The sequence below is a fragment of the Piliocolobus tephrosceles genome, chromosome 14 (assembly GCF_002776525.5).
Source record: "Piliocolobus tephrosceles isolate RC106 chromosome 14, ASM277652v3, whole genome shotgun sequence".
In the NCBI taxonomy this organism is placed as follows: Eukaryota; Metazoa; Chordata; class Mammalia; order Primates; family Cercopithecidae; genus Piliocolobus; species Piliocolobus tephrosceles.
In genome coordinates this window covers 106,213,434-106,228,536 of record NC_045447.1, presented here as the reverse complement: position 1 = coordinate 106,228,536, position 15,103 = coordinate 106,213,434, and the positions used below count along the sequence as shown (strand labels likewise).

General features: G+C 51.3%; 1 protein-coding gene across 3 annotated transcripts in view; it reads left to right on the top strand.

The window, feature by feature from the left end:
- The window catches only part of IPPK (inositol-pentakisphosphate 2-kinase), a 70,930-nt gene that overhangs the window by 8,887 nt on the left and 46,940 nt on the right, over positions 1 to 15,103 (top strand). For 2 of the 3 annotated variants that reach the window (XM_023187802.2, XM_023187801.2), the window contains exons 2-6: positions 2,808 to 2,855; positions 5,252 to 5,347; positions 9,153 to 9,219; positions 12,275 to 12,396; positions 13,683 to 13,772. In XM_023187802.2, coding sequence (XP_023043570.1) covers positions 2,808 to 2,855; positions 5,252 to 5,347; positions 9,153 to 9,219; positions 12,275 to 12,396; positions 13,683 to 13,772 — 423 coding nt within the window. Of the gene's footprint in view, positions 1 to 1,898; positions 1,921 to 2,807; positions 2,856 to 5,251; positions 5,348 to 9,152; positions 9,220 to 12,274; positions 12,397 to 13,682; positions 13,773 to 15,103 lie in introns of those variants that run through there. The other variant, XM_023187803.1, reaches the window with a different exon arrangement.

Here is a 15,103-nt window from a genome sequence, read left to right as displayed (position 1 = left end):
GAAGGGGCTCAGAAGGCTGAGCGGGAGGGCCGCTTTGGGCTTCTCTGCCCAGGCTTGGAAGGCTTGTGTCCATACCCTCTCCTGGGGGCAGCACAGTACCCCGTGCCCCCAGCCCCTGCTGGTGACTCAGTAGCAGCGAGGAGCCTGGCCACCAGAAAGACACTGAGAACCTCCCAGGGTCCAGACCCTCCTCTAAACTTGGCTTCACCCCATGTGACCTTGACCTTTGGGGTCAAGGCCTTGATCTTCCCTCATTCTGTAAACCGGGATTCAGTTGCCCACCTTAGAGGGAGAGACGGCTGGAGATGATGGACTTTAGGAGTGTATCGTGGGCCCTGAAGCACTGGTACTAACACCTGCTGGCTATTGCAATAATAATTATTAATAAGTGCTAGTGGGAAGAATGGTGTTATTTTATTATCCACAAGGACTGAGGCCTAAGGCCTGCAATCATTTAGGCCCGACATCTTTTTCTCCTGGGACCTGTGTATGGTTTTTCTTTGTATAGTGCCCTGTTCAACTTATTTTTAAAAAAATTTTTCTTCATAAGCCAGATAATGGCTTTCTGAATTATACTTTATGTGAGTAGTTTTGTATGTCATAATCATAGGAAATTTATAATTTCCATTTATAAATAGACAGAAAAGACCAGTTGTTCCCGCCTTTCCTGGCAACAGAGTGGCAGGGAACTTTGGAAAGCTGAGTCCGTATTAGCAGGTGACTGCTGCCAGGGGAGGGGGTCCTATGTTCTTGTAGTTGGCATTTCTGTTCATGGGCCCACTGAACTCCTTCCTCTGAGGCTACAGTGCGGAATTTCTTTGAAGAGAAAGCTCATGTGTCTCGGCCTGGCGTCACCCTGCTCAGGACTGCTCAGGACTGCTTTGCTACAAAAGTCCATTGTGCAGCTTATGAGTTAGTTCTGTGATAAACCGAGAAAGGCCTTGCTTTCCTGTAGGTGCTGCAGAGCTCTGTGCATGCAGTCTGGCAGGTGAGTAAGCTTGGTCCCTGTGGGTGGCGGGGTTTGCCCTGTGTGAGGGACAGGGTGAGAGCTTGCACCATGGCAGCCTGGGTCAGTTTACACTAATCAGGGATTTAATGTCATATATTTTCTTATTGTGTTGATTTTCAAGCATGACCCTCAGTCACACGGACACATCACTAGCAGGGCATCGCTGAATGCCTGCCATCGGTGGAGAGCTCTTCTGTGTTTGGTGCCTAATTGTTGGAGGGCGGGTCAGGCACACTCAGATAGCACACACCGTCATGTGCAGGTGAGGAGCAAATACACTTTTAGGGAACGAGCTTCTGGAGAGCTGTCGAGAGTTAGGACTTCTGTGGATCAACTTCTGCCTCTCCTTAAATGGTGGTGGAATTATAGTTCCATTACAATGATTCTTAGCCAGTCGATTCCCATGATTGATTGTTGATGCCTGGAATTATAGTTCCATTACAATGATCCTTAGCCAGCCGATTCCCATGATTGATTGTTGATGCCTGCCTTCAGCTTGGGAGGGGACAGCAGTGGCATGCATGCCATTGATCTTGGCTTCCCCAGGTCTCAGCTTGGGGCTCAAGGAGGGGACAGCTATCTGCAGCACAGCGAGCCAGGAGCATGGCACTGGCTGGGAACTGGAGCTCAGTCAGAGGAGCCCAGGGGGCCGGGTGCCTGGGATTTAAGAGCAACAACGCACATTGTCTAAACAGGGCTGTGGGGAGCGGGCGGGGGAGTCTGGCTTGGTCTCCATAGGGCCTTTGTTGCTCCTTAGGCATCTTTTGATCTAGAAAATGGCCCTTTCTAAGCCGTCTTCGGTGCAGCCTGCTTCCTCCCTCCTGCTTAGGCTTTGCCCTGTGGCCTCAGCAGGGGCGCTACCCAGGGCGTTGGACCCCCCACCCTTGCATTGCAACTAGAGCCCCTCCCAGGTGTGTTCTCCTTCCTACATATGATATATGTTCTTAGAATGTATGTTTTGAACATTTAACAAATTGAAATATTCAAAATAAAGATAAATTAAAAAGAAGTTATCATAATCATTGCTACCTGGAGATGTGGTTAAACTTGTGCCGAATGTCCTTTCAGACCTTTTGATGTAGACACATCATACTTATTTTATTTAAACATTTTTATTTTAAAAACTTGAAGTGTAACATATCTACAGAAAAGTACTCAGATCATGGGTATAGCTTAATTCTCACAAAGTAAGCGGACCCGTAATCCTCTGACCAGTCCCTTCTAGAACCTTCCTCAGCAACTATTCATGCACACCCAAGGGGTGGGCACAAGGGGTCAGTGTTACCTGTATTTTGAGCTTTATGTAAATAGAATCACACCCATCCCTGTGTGTGTGTGCACGTGTGCTTTTCTGTTTATGAAAATTGGCTCATTCCATAAGCCCTGTTTGGTGACTTTTTTCATGTAGCAGTATGTGATGACCGCACATCTACGTCTGTAAATACTGATCTTTCTTATCAATCACTGACTGGTATTACATGGTTTGAAATGTGTGCCACTGGGTTTAAACCATCTCATTATTGGGCATTTAGGTTATTTCCATTTTATTTCTTTTCCTTAAGATCAAGTCCTGGGAGGGGCTGATGGGTCAGAGGCTGAAGGTTCCTGTTGTCCTGCTGCCCAGTGTGCCCTCGCTGGGTCCCAGCCCTGGCCTCTCTGCCCTGGGGGCTTCCCAGCCTCCTTGCCGTGGAGCCTCACTGTGGGCTTTGTCCACTGAGGATGGGACCCCCAAACTGACCGACACCTCGTGCCTTGGCTTTGAGCAAATATTCATCAGATGTGTGTTATTTTCCAACAGCGCTGTGTTGTGCTGCGGTTTCTGAAGTTTCCTCCAAATAGGAAGAAGGTAAGATGGGTGGGTTTGCACCCAGACGTTACAACGATTATTTAAGAAAACTCTGATTTCTTTTTTCCGATGTGGAAATATTGATGCTAGTTGTAGGATTCAAAGATGATACAAGCATTCTGTGCAGGAAGTGGTGTGCCCATCATTCCAGATGTAAAACCGACTGGGCCCAGCATGTTGACCTGTGTGTCACTGTGGTAGTCCATGTGGCCCTCAGCCAGGAGCTGCCCTAGCCTGGCACGTAGGTCCCGCTCAGAGGGACCTGCTTGTGGCGAGGACCCCAGGACCAGGCAAACTTTGCCTTGCCGAGTTCCTTAGCACCTGCTGCCTCAGTTTCCCCATCTGTGGAATTCTATCTATGAAAATAGAGTCTACAGTGCTGTGGTAGACAGTCTGTGTTAAACATTGAGGTGGAAGGGAATTGTTAGGTTTCTTTTCTGTGAGTCATCCAAGCAAAATGCCATCGACCACCCGTAAAAAAGCATTGCGCTTTCGTTTTTGACCACTGAGTTACAACTTTCTGCGCAAATCTCTGTTGGTCCTGGGGTGCATACTGAGTCGCGGAGGCTTCCTGCATTAATGGCCCTTCTCTGCTCCCCATCTGATGTGTGTGGGTCCTGTGAGGGGACACATGCAGCTGAGCTGGGGGTGAGCTCCTGGACGGTGGCTGTTCCACTGTGGGGCAGGCAGAGGCTGGCTTGGGCGAGGGTAAGGGGTTGATGAGTCACTGCCCCTTGAGGGCTCCTGGGAGATGGCAGGTTGGAGCATCTGAGGTAGAGGTCATAGAAAGGGAGGCCGGGGGGTTGTGGTGGGTGGAGGTGACAGCTGCCGCGTGGGCACAATAGAGGGGAGAGAGCCATGGGAGAAAGCTGCTGTTGGTGGGGCCACGGTGGGTGTGGGGTCGGGGTGGGCAGGCAGGGGAGGATAGGAAGGCCCCACTGTCTTCGGGTTTCTGCCTCAGCTGCTGAAGAGAAACAGGCCAAGGTGGTTTTGGTTTGTGGAATCCATGCCATGGAAACAAAGTCCCTGTGGCTGCCTCCAGCCTTCTCTGTCCCCTTCTTTGCCAAATTCAGTGGCTGCAGAGCCTAAACCACCCTGACCTTGACTCCCCCAAGGCCTGGCCTCTGTGGACCCTGTCAGATCTATGTCCACAGGTAGGAGCGGGACAGTGTCTGCCAGCAGTTGGCTACATTTCCTCTGTAAATGACATAATGTGACACACTGTGTGATCAGTGGAGACTTGAGTGGTCCCTTTTCTGTTCACCAGGGGGTCTTTTTCTTTTTCGAGACAAGAGTCTCGCCCTGCCGCCCAGGCTGGAGTGCAGTGGTACGGTCTCGGCTCACCGCAACCTCTGCCTCCTGGGTTCAAGTGATTCTCCCGCCTCGGTCTCCTGAGTAGCTAGGATTACAGGTGCCTGCCACCATGCCTGGCTAATTTTTGTATTTTTAGTAGAAATAGGATTTCACCATGTTGACCACGCTGGTCTTGAACTCCTGACCTCAGGTGATCCGCCTGGCTTGACCTCCCCAAGTGCTGGGATTACAGGCGTGAGCCACTGTGCCTGGCCAGGGTTTTTTTTTGTCAGAAGCTGTGACCGCAGCTGTACCGGGCTACTGGGTGTGTTCTGGAGTTTCTATCAGGCTTAGTTCGGACTGATTTTGTTGCACAGCCACAGGACACTTGCACGTGCTGTGACCGTGTGGGCAGCAGGTTCTCCAGAGGCTACGGGGGCACAGGGCAGCTGCACAGTCCTGGGACCTTCTCGAGCATGAGCCAGGCACTAGGCACCTCCAGGCTTGCCCTGGATGAGCACCCACAAAGGCAGGTGCCCCGCAGGGAGCAGCAAGACTGCCAGGCCAGCCTTTGTGGGTGTTTTCCAGGAGCAGCCTACCAGGGGCCCTCTGGGCTTCTCACCTTTGAGACAGGTTGAGGGACATGGGGATGATTTCTGTCTCAACCAGTTTCATCACTTTACTGATTCTTTAAGAACCTCTAACTGGGGAAAGAATATTCCACATTTAGAGGCTAAAGAGTAAAATCTCTTTAGAGATTGAGATGTGAGATGTCAGAGGTTTTCAAAGTCACATTCCTTGGAAGGCATGTTTAGGGGCCGCTTTGGGAGAAGGGCAGACGGGAGGCGGCAGCAGTGCGGTCCTCAGACTGCTACCTTCCCAAGTCTGGGCTGGGGAGGGTGGCATGGCTGGGGAGGGACGCTGGTGAGGCGGGGCACTGGGGACCTTCCCCTGGGTCTGAGGGCCGTCACTCGGGTTCTATCTGTGTCTGGGATGTCCCCGCTGCTTGTGGCAGAGTCTGTGGTGGTTTTTGCCTCTCCCCTCAAGCAAGGCTCTGTCGGGAGGTCCCATCATGAAGGCTTTCTTGTGGTTGTCTCTTACAGACCTCGGAAGAGATATTTCAACACCTGCAGAACATAGTGGACTTTGGCAAAAATGTCATGAAGGAGTTTTTGGGGGAGAACTATGTTCATTGTGGGGTAAGTGCTTTTTCTTCATGTCTGAATTCTTGGGTATGTTTTGCGTCAGTACTGCCAACTTCCTGGTGATCTTCTGGAACTTTGTGGTTAATGATAACTCGCATCCAGCTAGTCTCCAAGTGTTTCTCATTTGCTGTGCTGGGTGGCAGCGGAGCAGATACTGCAGTTTCTCTTTCCTAGCTGAGAAGCCTGGGGTTCAGAGGGCCCACATGAGCCCCTACTCCCGAGGACCCGTCTCTGCTGGCCCTCCTGGAAGCTCCTGCTGGGTGAGGGCTCTTGAGCAGCATCCAGTGCCACTAAGCCTCAAGGAATGGCTTTGCTCTCTGCCCCTGGGCACCTTTGAACACAGGACGCCCAATATGGGAGGGTGGCAGGGCCTACTGGGGCCATCCTGGGTGCGGCTTGTCACACCCAGGAAGGGCCTCAGCTGCTCAATGGATGTTAAAAGCTGGGGTTTAGAGAAAAGCCGTGGGAGCCTCTGGGTGTTGCCGCCTGTGCTGGAGTCTGTGGGAATGGGACCAGGGTTGCCAGCCCTGGCTCACCTCTTGCCTGGGGCTGTGCTCTGAGCAGATCTGCGGTTTTGAGGCCTGGACAGGCCCCTGGGCCCCACCCTTCTCCAGCCGCTGTGGGCACGTGACTTGCCTCCAGCCTGTTCACTGCACTGTTGTGGTGTTGGGAGCATTTGGAGGTCCCCTGTTAGGAAGATTCATGCAGTTTTTTCCCCAGGGCATATCCCTTGGACGGTTCTGTGCCGTGACCAGTTTTCTCCTTGAGGAAGGAACATTCTTAGAGGTGAGATCCACCAGAAGCCTCTGTGACCGGAGGACTTGTGTGGTGAGGGCCCTTGTTGGCCAGGGGCATGGGATTAGACTCGAGGTCCCATTGGCTACCTGGTGGGGTGAGTGCTGGGGACTGCTCTGAGGGAGGGACAGGACGGGGAGCATTTCCAGCAGTCAGCAGTCTGGCTCTGGGTTTGTCCTCAGTGGGAAGGGTCACAGTAAATGAACCCCCAGCAAACAGGGCTCAATCCACAAGGCCGCCTGTGAGTGCATTTCCTCCGCCTTGAGATACTGACAAAGTGAAGCAGAGCTTGTTTGCGCTGCAGGTGAGCGTGTCCCAGTAGGACGCCGCTGGGCTCTGGCGCAGTGGGAAAGCGGGCAGAGCCCATTTCAGGCTGACGATGCACCCCTCAGGGTGGCTGCATCTGCAGGGCCACACAGGGCCACGTGAGGGAAGAACAGAGGTGTCGGCGAGTTGGGCCAAGCGTAGCGTTTCCCTCCTGCTGGTTGTGAGGCAAGATACAACCAGCCCTGTGATGACTGTGAGACAGAGACAGGGACAGCCACACCCTGGCTCCTGGCCCTGCCCGGTGGGTGTGACGCTGGTCTGGGCCTGTCTCCAGTGCTGGGTCTGGGAGCTGGAGAGTTTAGGAAATGGGGAAGGGGCAGAAGCTGCTTGCCTTGTTCTTCCACTGTTGCTACTTACATACTGGAGGAACCTGAAGGCTCAGAAGTTCCAGCTCGCTGCTGCTGTGGGCCAAATCCTGGTGAGGTTGGACACTCTCTGGCGCCAGCCTCAGCTCCGTTGGAACCTCACATGCTGACAGTTAGTTCTGTGCTGTGGCCCAGTTTTCAGGCAGGAGACATGAGGAGTGAAGGGACAGCCAGGCTGGCGGCTCCTTGTCCTTCTGAGCAGTTGTCCCTTTGCCATTTAGAGGGTGATGCTTGGAGGTCCTCCCACATCTCAGCACCCAGGTTACAGGGAGCTCTGTGGGAATTCCAGGGGACAGCTCCAGGAGGGGACCTCTGTGGGTTTTCCCTCTGGTCCTCTTAGGTGAATGCCTTGTGCAGGAGCTGGTTGGTGCGTCCTCACATGGTTGGATGGTGGCGTGGTCCACACTCGCCAATGCAGTTGGACTTGTAAGAGGATGCTTACTGTCAGTATTTGTTTGTTTTTGTTTTCTATCTCGCTCTGTCACCCAGGCTGGAGTGCAGTGGTGCGATCGTGGTTCACTGCTGCCTCAACCTCCCAGACTCAAGTGATCCTCCTGTCTCAGACCCCTGCCCGAGTAGCTGGGACTACTGGTGTGCACCACCACCACACCCAGCTAATTTTAGTTTTTTTTTTTTTTTTTGTGGGAACTGGGTTTCACCATGTTGGGCAGGCTGGTCTCGAACTCTTGGGCTCAAGTGATCAGCCCGCCTTGTCCTCCCAAAGTGCTGGGATTATAGGTGTGAGCCACTGTACCAGGCCAGCATTTTATTTTGACTTTAAACATAGATATACTTATTATAAAATCAATGATTTACAGCTGTTGGAAATAAACCCAGGTCTGCTTTTCACCTGGGTGACTGTGAGTTCAGGCCGTGCATGGGCAGACAGTGGTGTGGAGGGTCGTTGCCCTGTATGTGGACCTGAGACCTGCGTGGCTGCTGTGTCTCCCAGTAGTATGTGCTGTGGGGTGGGGGCCAAGGCAGAGTGAGGGCCTTGTGTGGTTCTGGGCGATGGTTCCCACACGCGAGGCATCCAGAGTCGGCATCCACGCCTTTTGTGCTTTTGCTTTCTTTGAAGTGGAGCCAGAACTTGGACTTCATGGAGATGATCCAATTTACGAATTTTTTTGTTGTTGTTGTTTTGATTTTGAGACACAGTCTCGCTCTGTTGCCCGGGCTGGAGTGGCAACCTCCGCCTCCCGGGTTCAAGCAATTCTCCTGCCTCAGCCTCCTGAGTAGCTGGGACTACAGGCATGCGCCACCACACCGCCTAATTTTGTATTTTTGGGAGAGATGTGGTTTTACCATGTTGGTCAGGCTGGTCTCGAACTCCTGACCTTGTGATCCACCTGCCTTGACCTCCCAAAGTGCTGGGATTACAGGCGTGAGCCAACGCGCTCGGCCTCAATTTACAAATTTTCGAATGTTTACATTCCCCACTCTTGTCCATTGTGTCACCTTACCTAATTCTGTACTAGGTTTATAATAAGTCACATTTTGTTGCTTTATAGCATGTTTAGGTCAATGACCAATCACAAGTGAAACTGGCGCAGCTGACTGGGAGTGGACAGGGTGGTGGTGGTGGAGGGGCATGGGTGTGACGACGCAGGGTGGGGAAGGCAGGGTCTCTGTGGGCAGGATCCCACCATTCTTAGCCTAGCAGATCTCCTTTGTCCCTTTGGGACTTTTTCAGAAGTCACAATTCTGCCACTCTAGAAACACGAGAGGATGGGGAGATGGTAAGCAATGTGGCTTAAATAAAAACCTTTCATCTGGGAAACTGCACAGAAGAGCCATGTGGAGGACAATGCTGGTTATGCCGCATCCTCCAGGGCTGAGGAGGCACAGGCCACCTTCCTGAGATAAGTGATTCTTCAGATGCTGAGCTGCTCCTCAGGTGGAAACGTGAGGTCCTCAGGTTGTCTGAGTGGTCGGTAAGGGTCTTCCATGTGGTCTAAGAACTGCTGTGGGTCCATAAATGCTGTGAAGACCAGAAGGGATGCTTGGTGGTGAGAGACGCTGACCTTGAGGCTGGTCACCACCGTGGGCCCAGCCATTCTGAGAGCTGACCACCGATTGCAGTGAAATGTTCGTGTCTCTGTTTAACCTGGACATGTCCTGAAAATAATAGAGCAGCTTTTATTCCCAAAACCCACACACTGACTTTTTTAAGCAGTTAACTTTAAAAGATATTATAAATTACACATAACATAAAAACCTGGAGCTCAACTATTTTTAGGCCTGCAGTTCTGCGGCATTGTGTTCATGTCATTGTGCAATTCACACTGAGAATTTTGTGTATTTTCTTACAGGAAGTTGTTCAGCTACCTTTAGAGTTTGTGAAACAGCTTTGTTTAAAGATACAATCTGAAAGACCAGGTAAGGGTGTTTAACTTACAAATATTGTTTGTAATTTAAAATATTCCATTTGAAATGATTATCCATGTTAGGTATATGCAGTTTTCAGTAATTCCTTTAAGATTGTGTTTTTTTTTTTGAGCTACAGTCTAGATCTGTCGCCCAGGCTGGAGTGCAGTGGTGCGATCTTGGCTCATTGCAAGCTTCACCTCCCAGGTTCACACCATTCTCCTGCCTCAGCCTCCTGAGTAGCTGGGACTACAGGCGCCCGCCACCATGCCCAGCTATTTTTTTGTATTTTTAATAGAGACAGGGTTTTACCATGTTAACCAGGATGGTCTTGATCTCCTGATCTCGTGATCCACCCACCTCGGCCTCCCAAAGTGCTGGGATTACAGGCGTGAGCCACCACGCCCGGCCAATTTTCAGTAATTCCTTTGCCAGAAACTTCATTATCAGGGATAGAAATCCTGGGAGCTCATGGATACAATTTTCTCTATCAGAAAACCAGAGCACTGCACAGAATATGTGATGAAGAACCAGTAAAGGCAGGTGCGGTGGCTCTCGCCTGTAATCCCAGCACTTTGGGAGACTGAGGCGGGCACATCACCTGAGGTCAGGAGTTCGAGACCAGCCTGACTAACATGGTGAAACACTTTCTCTACTAAAAAAGAAAATATATATATATATATATATGTATGTATGTGTGTATATATGTGTATATATGTGTGTATATATGTGTGTGTGTGTGTATACATATATATGCAAAAATTAGCTGGGCGTAGTGGCGGGCGCCTGTAATCCCAGCTACTTGGGAGGTTGAGGCAGGAGAATCACTGGAACCCAGCGGGCAGAGATTTCAGTTAGCTGAGATCACGCCACTGTACTCCAACCGCAGGTGACAGAGCGAGACTTCATCTCAAACAAACAAACAAGAAAGAACCAATTAATACCACAGAAAACAACATGAGGGAAGAGCTGGAGGTGGAGGGTCTGGGGCACACTTAAGAAAGGGAAGGGTTCCCAGAGGCCTGGGAGAGGCAAAAGGAAACTGAGGTGACCTGAGCTTCAGGAGGGAGGGCCTGGCCCAGGAGGGTCTGCAGCCCTGGAAGCTGCCCCCAACCGGAGTCTAGGCTAGGTCCGTGTCCTTCTGAGGAACAGGGAATCTAGGGGCCTTCTGTGGCATCACCTTCCCCATCCTCATGCTGTCCTTCCCCAGTCCGCTCCCATCCCTTAGCCTCTCCCTTTCTCCTCCATCCCCACCCACTCCCTTTTCTGCACTTGCTAATGGCCGTAGGGACAGGAACCAGGTCAAAGGTTATTTTTCAATCAGTGATCAAAGAGATACATTTCATGAGTTGAGGGTGGAAATGCCTCTGCCTGGAGCACAGCCAGGCAATGAGGGTGTGGAATTGGCCAGTGTAGAATTTTTTCCTGATTTGATTTGGAAAATGGAAGCAAACCATTCTCTGGGTCTGCAGTCTCTGGCTGGAGCAGGGAGGAATGGGCTGCACACTGCAGGAAAGGCTGGGGAGGCGGGAAGGCCACAGGACAGTGGGTAGGCTCCAGTTCTTCCTCTTGGTGAATGCAGTCTGAGCCTGGCTCCAGGGTGCTCTGCTCTCAGCCTGCCATTTCATAACAACCATGGGAGGTTTATCACGCCAGTGATAAGAACCAGACTTGGAGTAAGGCTCATTATGTTAAAGGAGGAAAGCCTGTCCCTGGGGTGCCTGGAGCCCAGGCTTGTTTGGTTCTGTCCACACCACGGCTTCCAGCAGATTTGGTGCTGGGGAAATATTGGAGCACTGGGAACTGGGAAGGGCCTAGATGTGAAAGAAGGTAGAGCCTGCAGCCCCGTCCTCTTCAAGTTCCTGGGCTAAGGGTGTTGTGGAATTAGGGGACCATCCCCAAGACCACCCTCAGGATTGATAATATGCTAGAAGGACCAACAGAACTCACTGTGTTACTCATGGTTATGGTTTATTACAGGAAAAGGATAAAGATGGAATCAGCCAAGGGGAGAGGTGCAGGGGTGGGGTCCGGGAGAGACCTGGCATGAGCTTCTGGGTCCTCTCTCCAGGGGTGGTGTGGGCAGTGTTCACTCTCCCATCGACTCTGTGTGACACTCGTGGAGTGTGCCCACCAGGAAGCCCACCAGGCTGGTGTCCAGAGTTTTCATTGGGGCTCAGGCACATCGACATGGCTGGCCATCCGTGTGGCTGACTGCAGTCTCCAGCCCCTCCAGAGCTTGAACCAATACCACAGGGCCTGAAACTACCCCCTACATAAACCACGTTGTTTTTTCGTTTTTTTTTTTTTTTTGAGATGGAGTCTTAACTCCGTCACCAGGCTGGAGTGCAGTGGTGCGCGATCTGGGCTCACTGCAACCCCCTCCGCCTCTCTGGTTCAAGCGATTCTCCTGCCTCAGCCTCCTGAGTAGCTGGGACTACAGGCGCCTGCCACCACGCCCAGTTAATTTTTTGTATTTTTAGTAGAGACAGGGTTTCACTATGTTGGCCAGGGTGGTCTCGATCTCTTGACCTCATGATCTGCCCACCTTGGCCTCCCAAAGTGTTGGGATTACAGGTGTGAGCCACCGTTCCCGCCTTTTTTTTTTCTTTCTTTTTTGAGACAGAGTCTCGCTCTATTGCCCAGGCTGGAGTGCCGTGGCACGATCTCGGCTCACCACAACCTCCGTCTCCAGGGTTCAAGCAATTCTGCTTCAGCCTCCCAAGTAGCTGCTACTATAGGCACATGCAACCACGCCCGGCTAATTTTTGTATTTTTAGTAGAGATGGGGTTTCACTATGTTGGCCAGGCTGGTCTTGAACTCCTGACCTTGTGATCCACCTGCCTCGGCCTCCCAGAGTGCTGGGATAACAGGTGTGAGCCACCGTGCCTGGCCTTAACCATGTTGTTACTCTCTGTGTCCCACAATCTCCAGGGAAACATGAGGTTTTCATCAGGCACAGAGATGCCCCCTGGAACCAGAGACGAGGTGGGGCGTGTTTTGGGCAGGGATCATCTCATCTCTCTCACTGACCCTGCTCTGTATGACCCTTGCTCTGTTTTCCAGAGTCTCGCTGTGACAAGGACCTGGACACACTCAGTGGTTACGCTATGTGCCTTCCCAATTTAACCAGACTTCAAACCTACCGCTTTGCAGAGCACCGGCCCATTCTGTGTGTAGAGATTAAGGTGACCTGTCGAGGGGCAGATGGTGTGGGTAAGGGGGAAAGGTCGGTCCTGGGCAGTGAGTCCGAGAGCCACGTGCCTTGGGTTCCAGTTCCCATTGAAGTGAGTGGTAGGCACTCTTGGCTCCTGGAAACTCCACTTGCTTCTCTCCTTCCACAGCCCCCACCTGCATTCTGGTTCCTGCCATGGCTTCCAGACCCCAGGTTTAGGCTCATTCCTGGTAGTTCATGACAGAAGACCTCACCCACCCTGCATGCCTGGGCTAAAACAAGCCCTGGTTGAGGGTCACCAGAGGGAAGCGTGTTGGGTTCCCCCACCCCGTTTTGCTCAGAGGGCACAGCTTGCCAGGGTCCCCTGGGGCCTTCCTCTGTGCCCCTCCCTGCTGGCCATGCCTGCTTGGTGCTTGGCTGCTGTTTGCTGTGCTGCAGGAGCCCCATCCACAGGTTGCCCTCTAGACTCGGGAGCGCCCCGTGTCCTGCTCAGGACGGATTTTCCTGGAGGCACAAAGGCCAGTGTGACCCTCAGAGGCACTGGTGTGTCATGGCCAGGAGTCCTGAAATTCTGTGGTGCCAGGCAGTGGGGGCTGCTTGGGCCAGGGGCCCCCTTGCTTCAGCTCTCTGCTGCCCACGTCAGGGGTGGCTGTCAGAGTCTCTCAGGAAGCTGCCTCACACGTCCCTCCTCCAACTCTAAGGCAGTGATTTCTGGGTCACACTCCGGGCCTGAGCTCATGCCTCCTGATCCTCCTCACTTGTGGGTGGATGTTCTGCTTCCCCAGCCAGCATCTCCAGTGCCCAAGGCTCAGCGCAGGCCTGGGTGTCGTGTATGCTCAGAGGCTGCAGCTTTTAGAGGACATGGGGCTTCCTTGACCTTCTGGGAGCCTAGCAACTATCAGATGGGCCCCTGTCGGGCCATGTGCTAGTGTCAGTGGGAACAATGGTTCTGCTTCTTGGAGCTGGGAGTCCTGGGTCCATCTCTTCTAGAATCTTTCAGTGACATTCTTGAATAAAAGCACAAAGCTACTGTGTGTTGTGCTTGTGTTGAGCTAGTGTAGAGGCGCCGCTGACCCTCCCCAGTGAGAGTTCCGGCCGTGGGTCCTCGAGCAGAGACGTTTGTGTGATCTGATGCAGGAAGAGTTGTTCCCGCTGGGAGGTGCAAATGAAAACAGCTTCTGGGGCCATTTATGCATAATTATCTTGCTGCACTCATTATCTTGTAGTCAGTGATATGTCTATTTAGAGGTACGTGATTTCTTCCTAAATGTTTTTCCTCCTTATTTATTTATTTTACAGCCAAAATGTGGGTTTATTCCTTTCTCGAGTGATGTCACGCATGAGATGAAGCATAAGGTCTGTCGTTACTGCATGCACCAGCACCTCAAGGTGAGGAGAGCCAACGCCCAGCCGTGGGCTACTCTAGCTGCACGCTGGGGATCTGGGCTGAGGCATGGGCACACACAGTTTTCAGAAGAGTAAAAGAAAATGCGGATATTTTTAGTTGACATTTTATTTCACAAAGTGATTCATGTTCACCTTTTTTATTTTTTAAATTTAGAGACAGGGTCTCTGTCACCCTGTCAGGCGGGAGTGCAGTGATGGAATCATATTCACTGCAGCCTCCACCTCCTGGACTCAAGCAGTCCTCCTGCCTTGGCCTCCCAAAGTGCTGGTGTGAGCCACTGCGCCGGCCTGTGTTCGCCAGATTCACTCTTTTTAAAATGTATAATTCAGTGGTTTTAGTCTCTTCACAAGGTTGTGCAGTCATCACTTCTATCTAGTTGCTGACATTTTTATCACTTCAAAGCAAGGTGTCTTCCTCTTTCTGTATTAATCTGGCGTATTACATTGGTTTTCGCATGTTGGACCAACCTTGCATTTCTGGTATAAATCCCAGTTGCTCATGGTGTGTAATACTTTTATATGCTGCTGAATTCAGTTTGCTAGTTTTTTGCTGAGGGTTTTTGAATGATAAGGGATGTTGGTGTGTAGTTTTCTAGTGATATCTTCTCTGACTTTGGTACTAGTGTAATAACTGGCTTCATGGAATGAGTTAGGAATTGTGTTTTTTTCACTCCAGTTTTTTGAAAGAGTTTCAGTATTGGTATTGATTCTTCTTGAAATGTTTGGTAGACTTCACTAGTGAAGGCATTTTGTCCTGGGATTTTCTTTGTTAGAAGATTTTTGATTACTGATTCAGTCTCTTGTTACCAATCTGTTGAGATTCTCTGTTTCTTGAGTGGGTTTTTTGGTAATTGTGTGTTACTAGGAATTTGTCCATTTCCATCTAATTTGTTGACATACAGGTCAGTAGTAGTGTCCCCTTCTTCATACCTGAATTTAGTAATTTGGTTTCTGTCTTTCCTTGGTCTAGCCAAAGGATTGTGTCATATTTGTTGATCTTTTCTTTTTCTTTTTCTTTTTTTTTTTTTGAGACGGAGTCTTGCTCTGTCACCTGGGCTGGAGTGCAGTGGCCGGATCTCAGCTCGCTGCAAGCTCCGCCTCCCGGGTTTATGCCATTCTCCTGCCTCAGCCTCCCGAGTAGCTGGGACTACAGGCGCCCGCCACCTCGCCCGGCTAGTTTTTTTTGTATTTTTTAGTAGAGACGGGGTTTCACCGTGTTAGCCAGGATGGTCTCGATCTCCTGACCTCGTGATCCGCCCGTCTCGGCCTCCCAAAGTGCAGGGATTACAGGCTTGAGCCACTGCGCCCGGCCC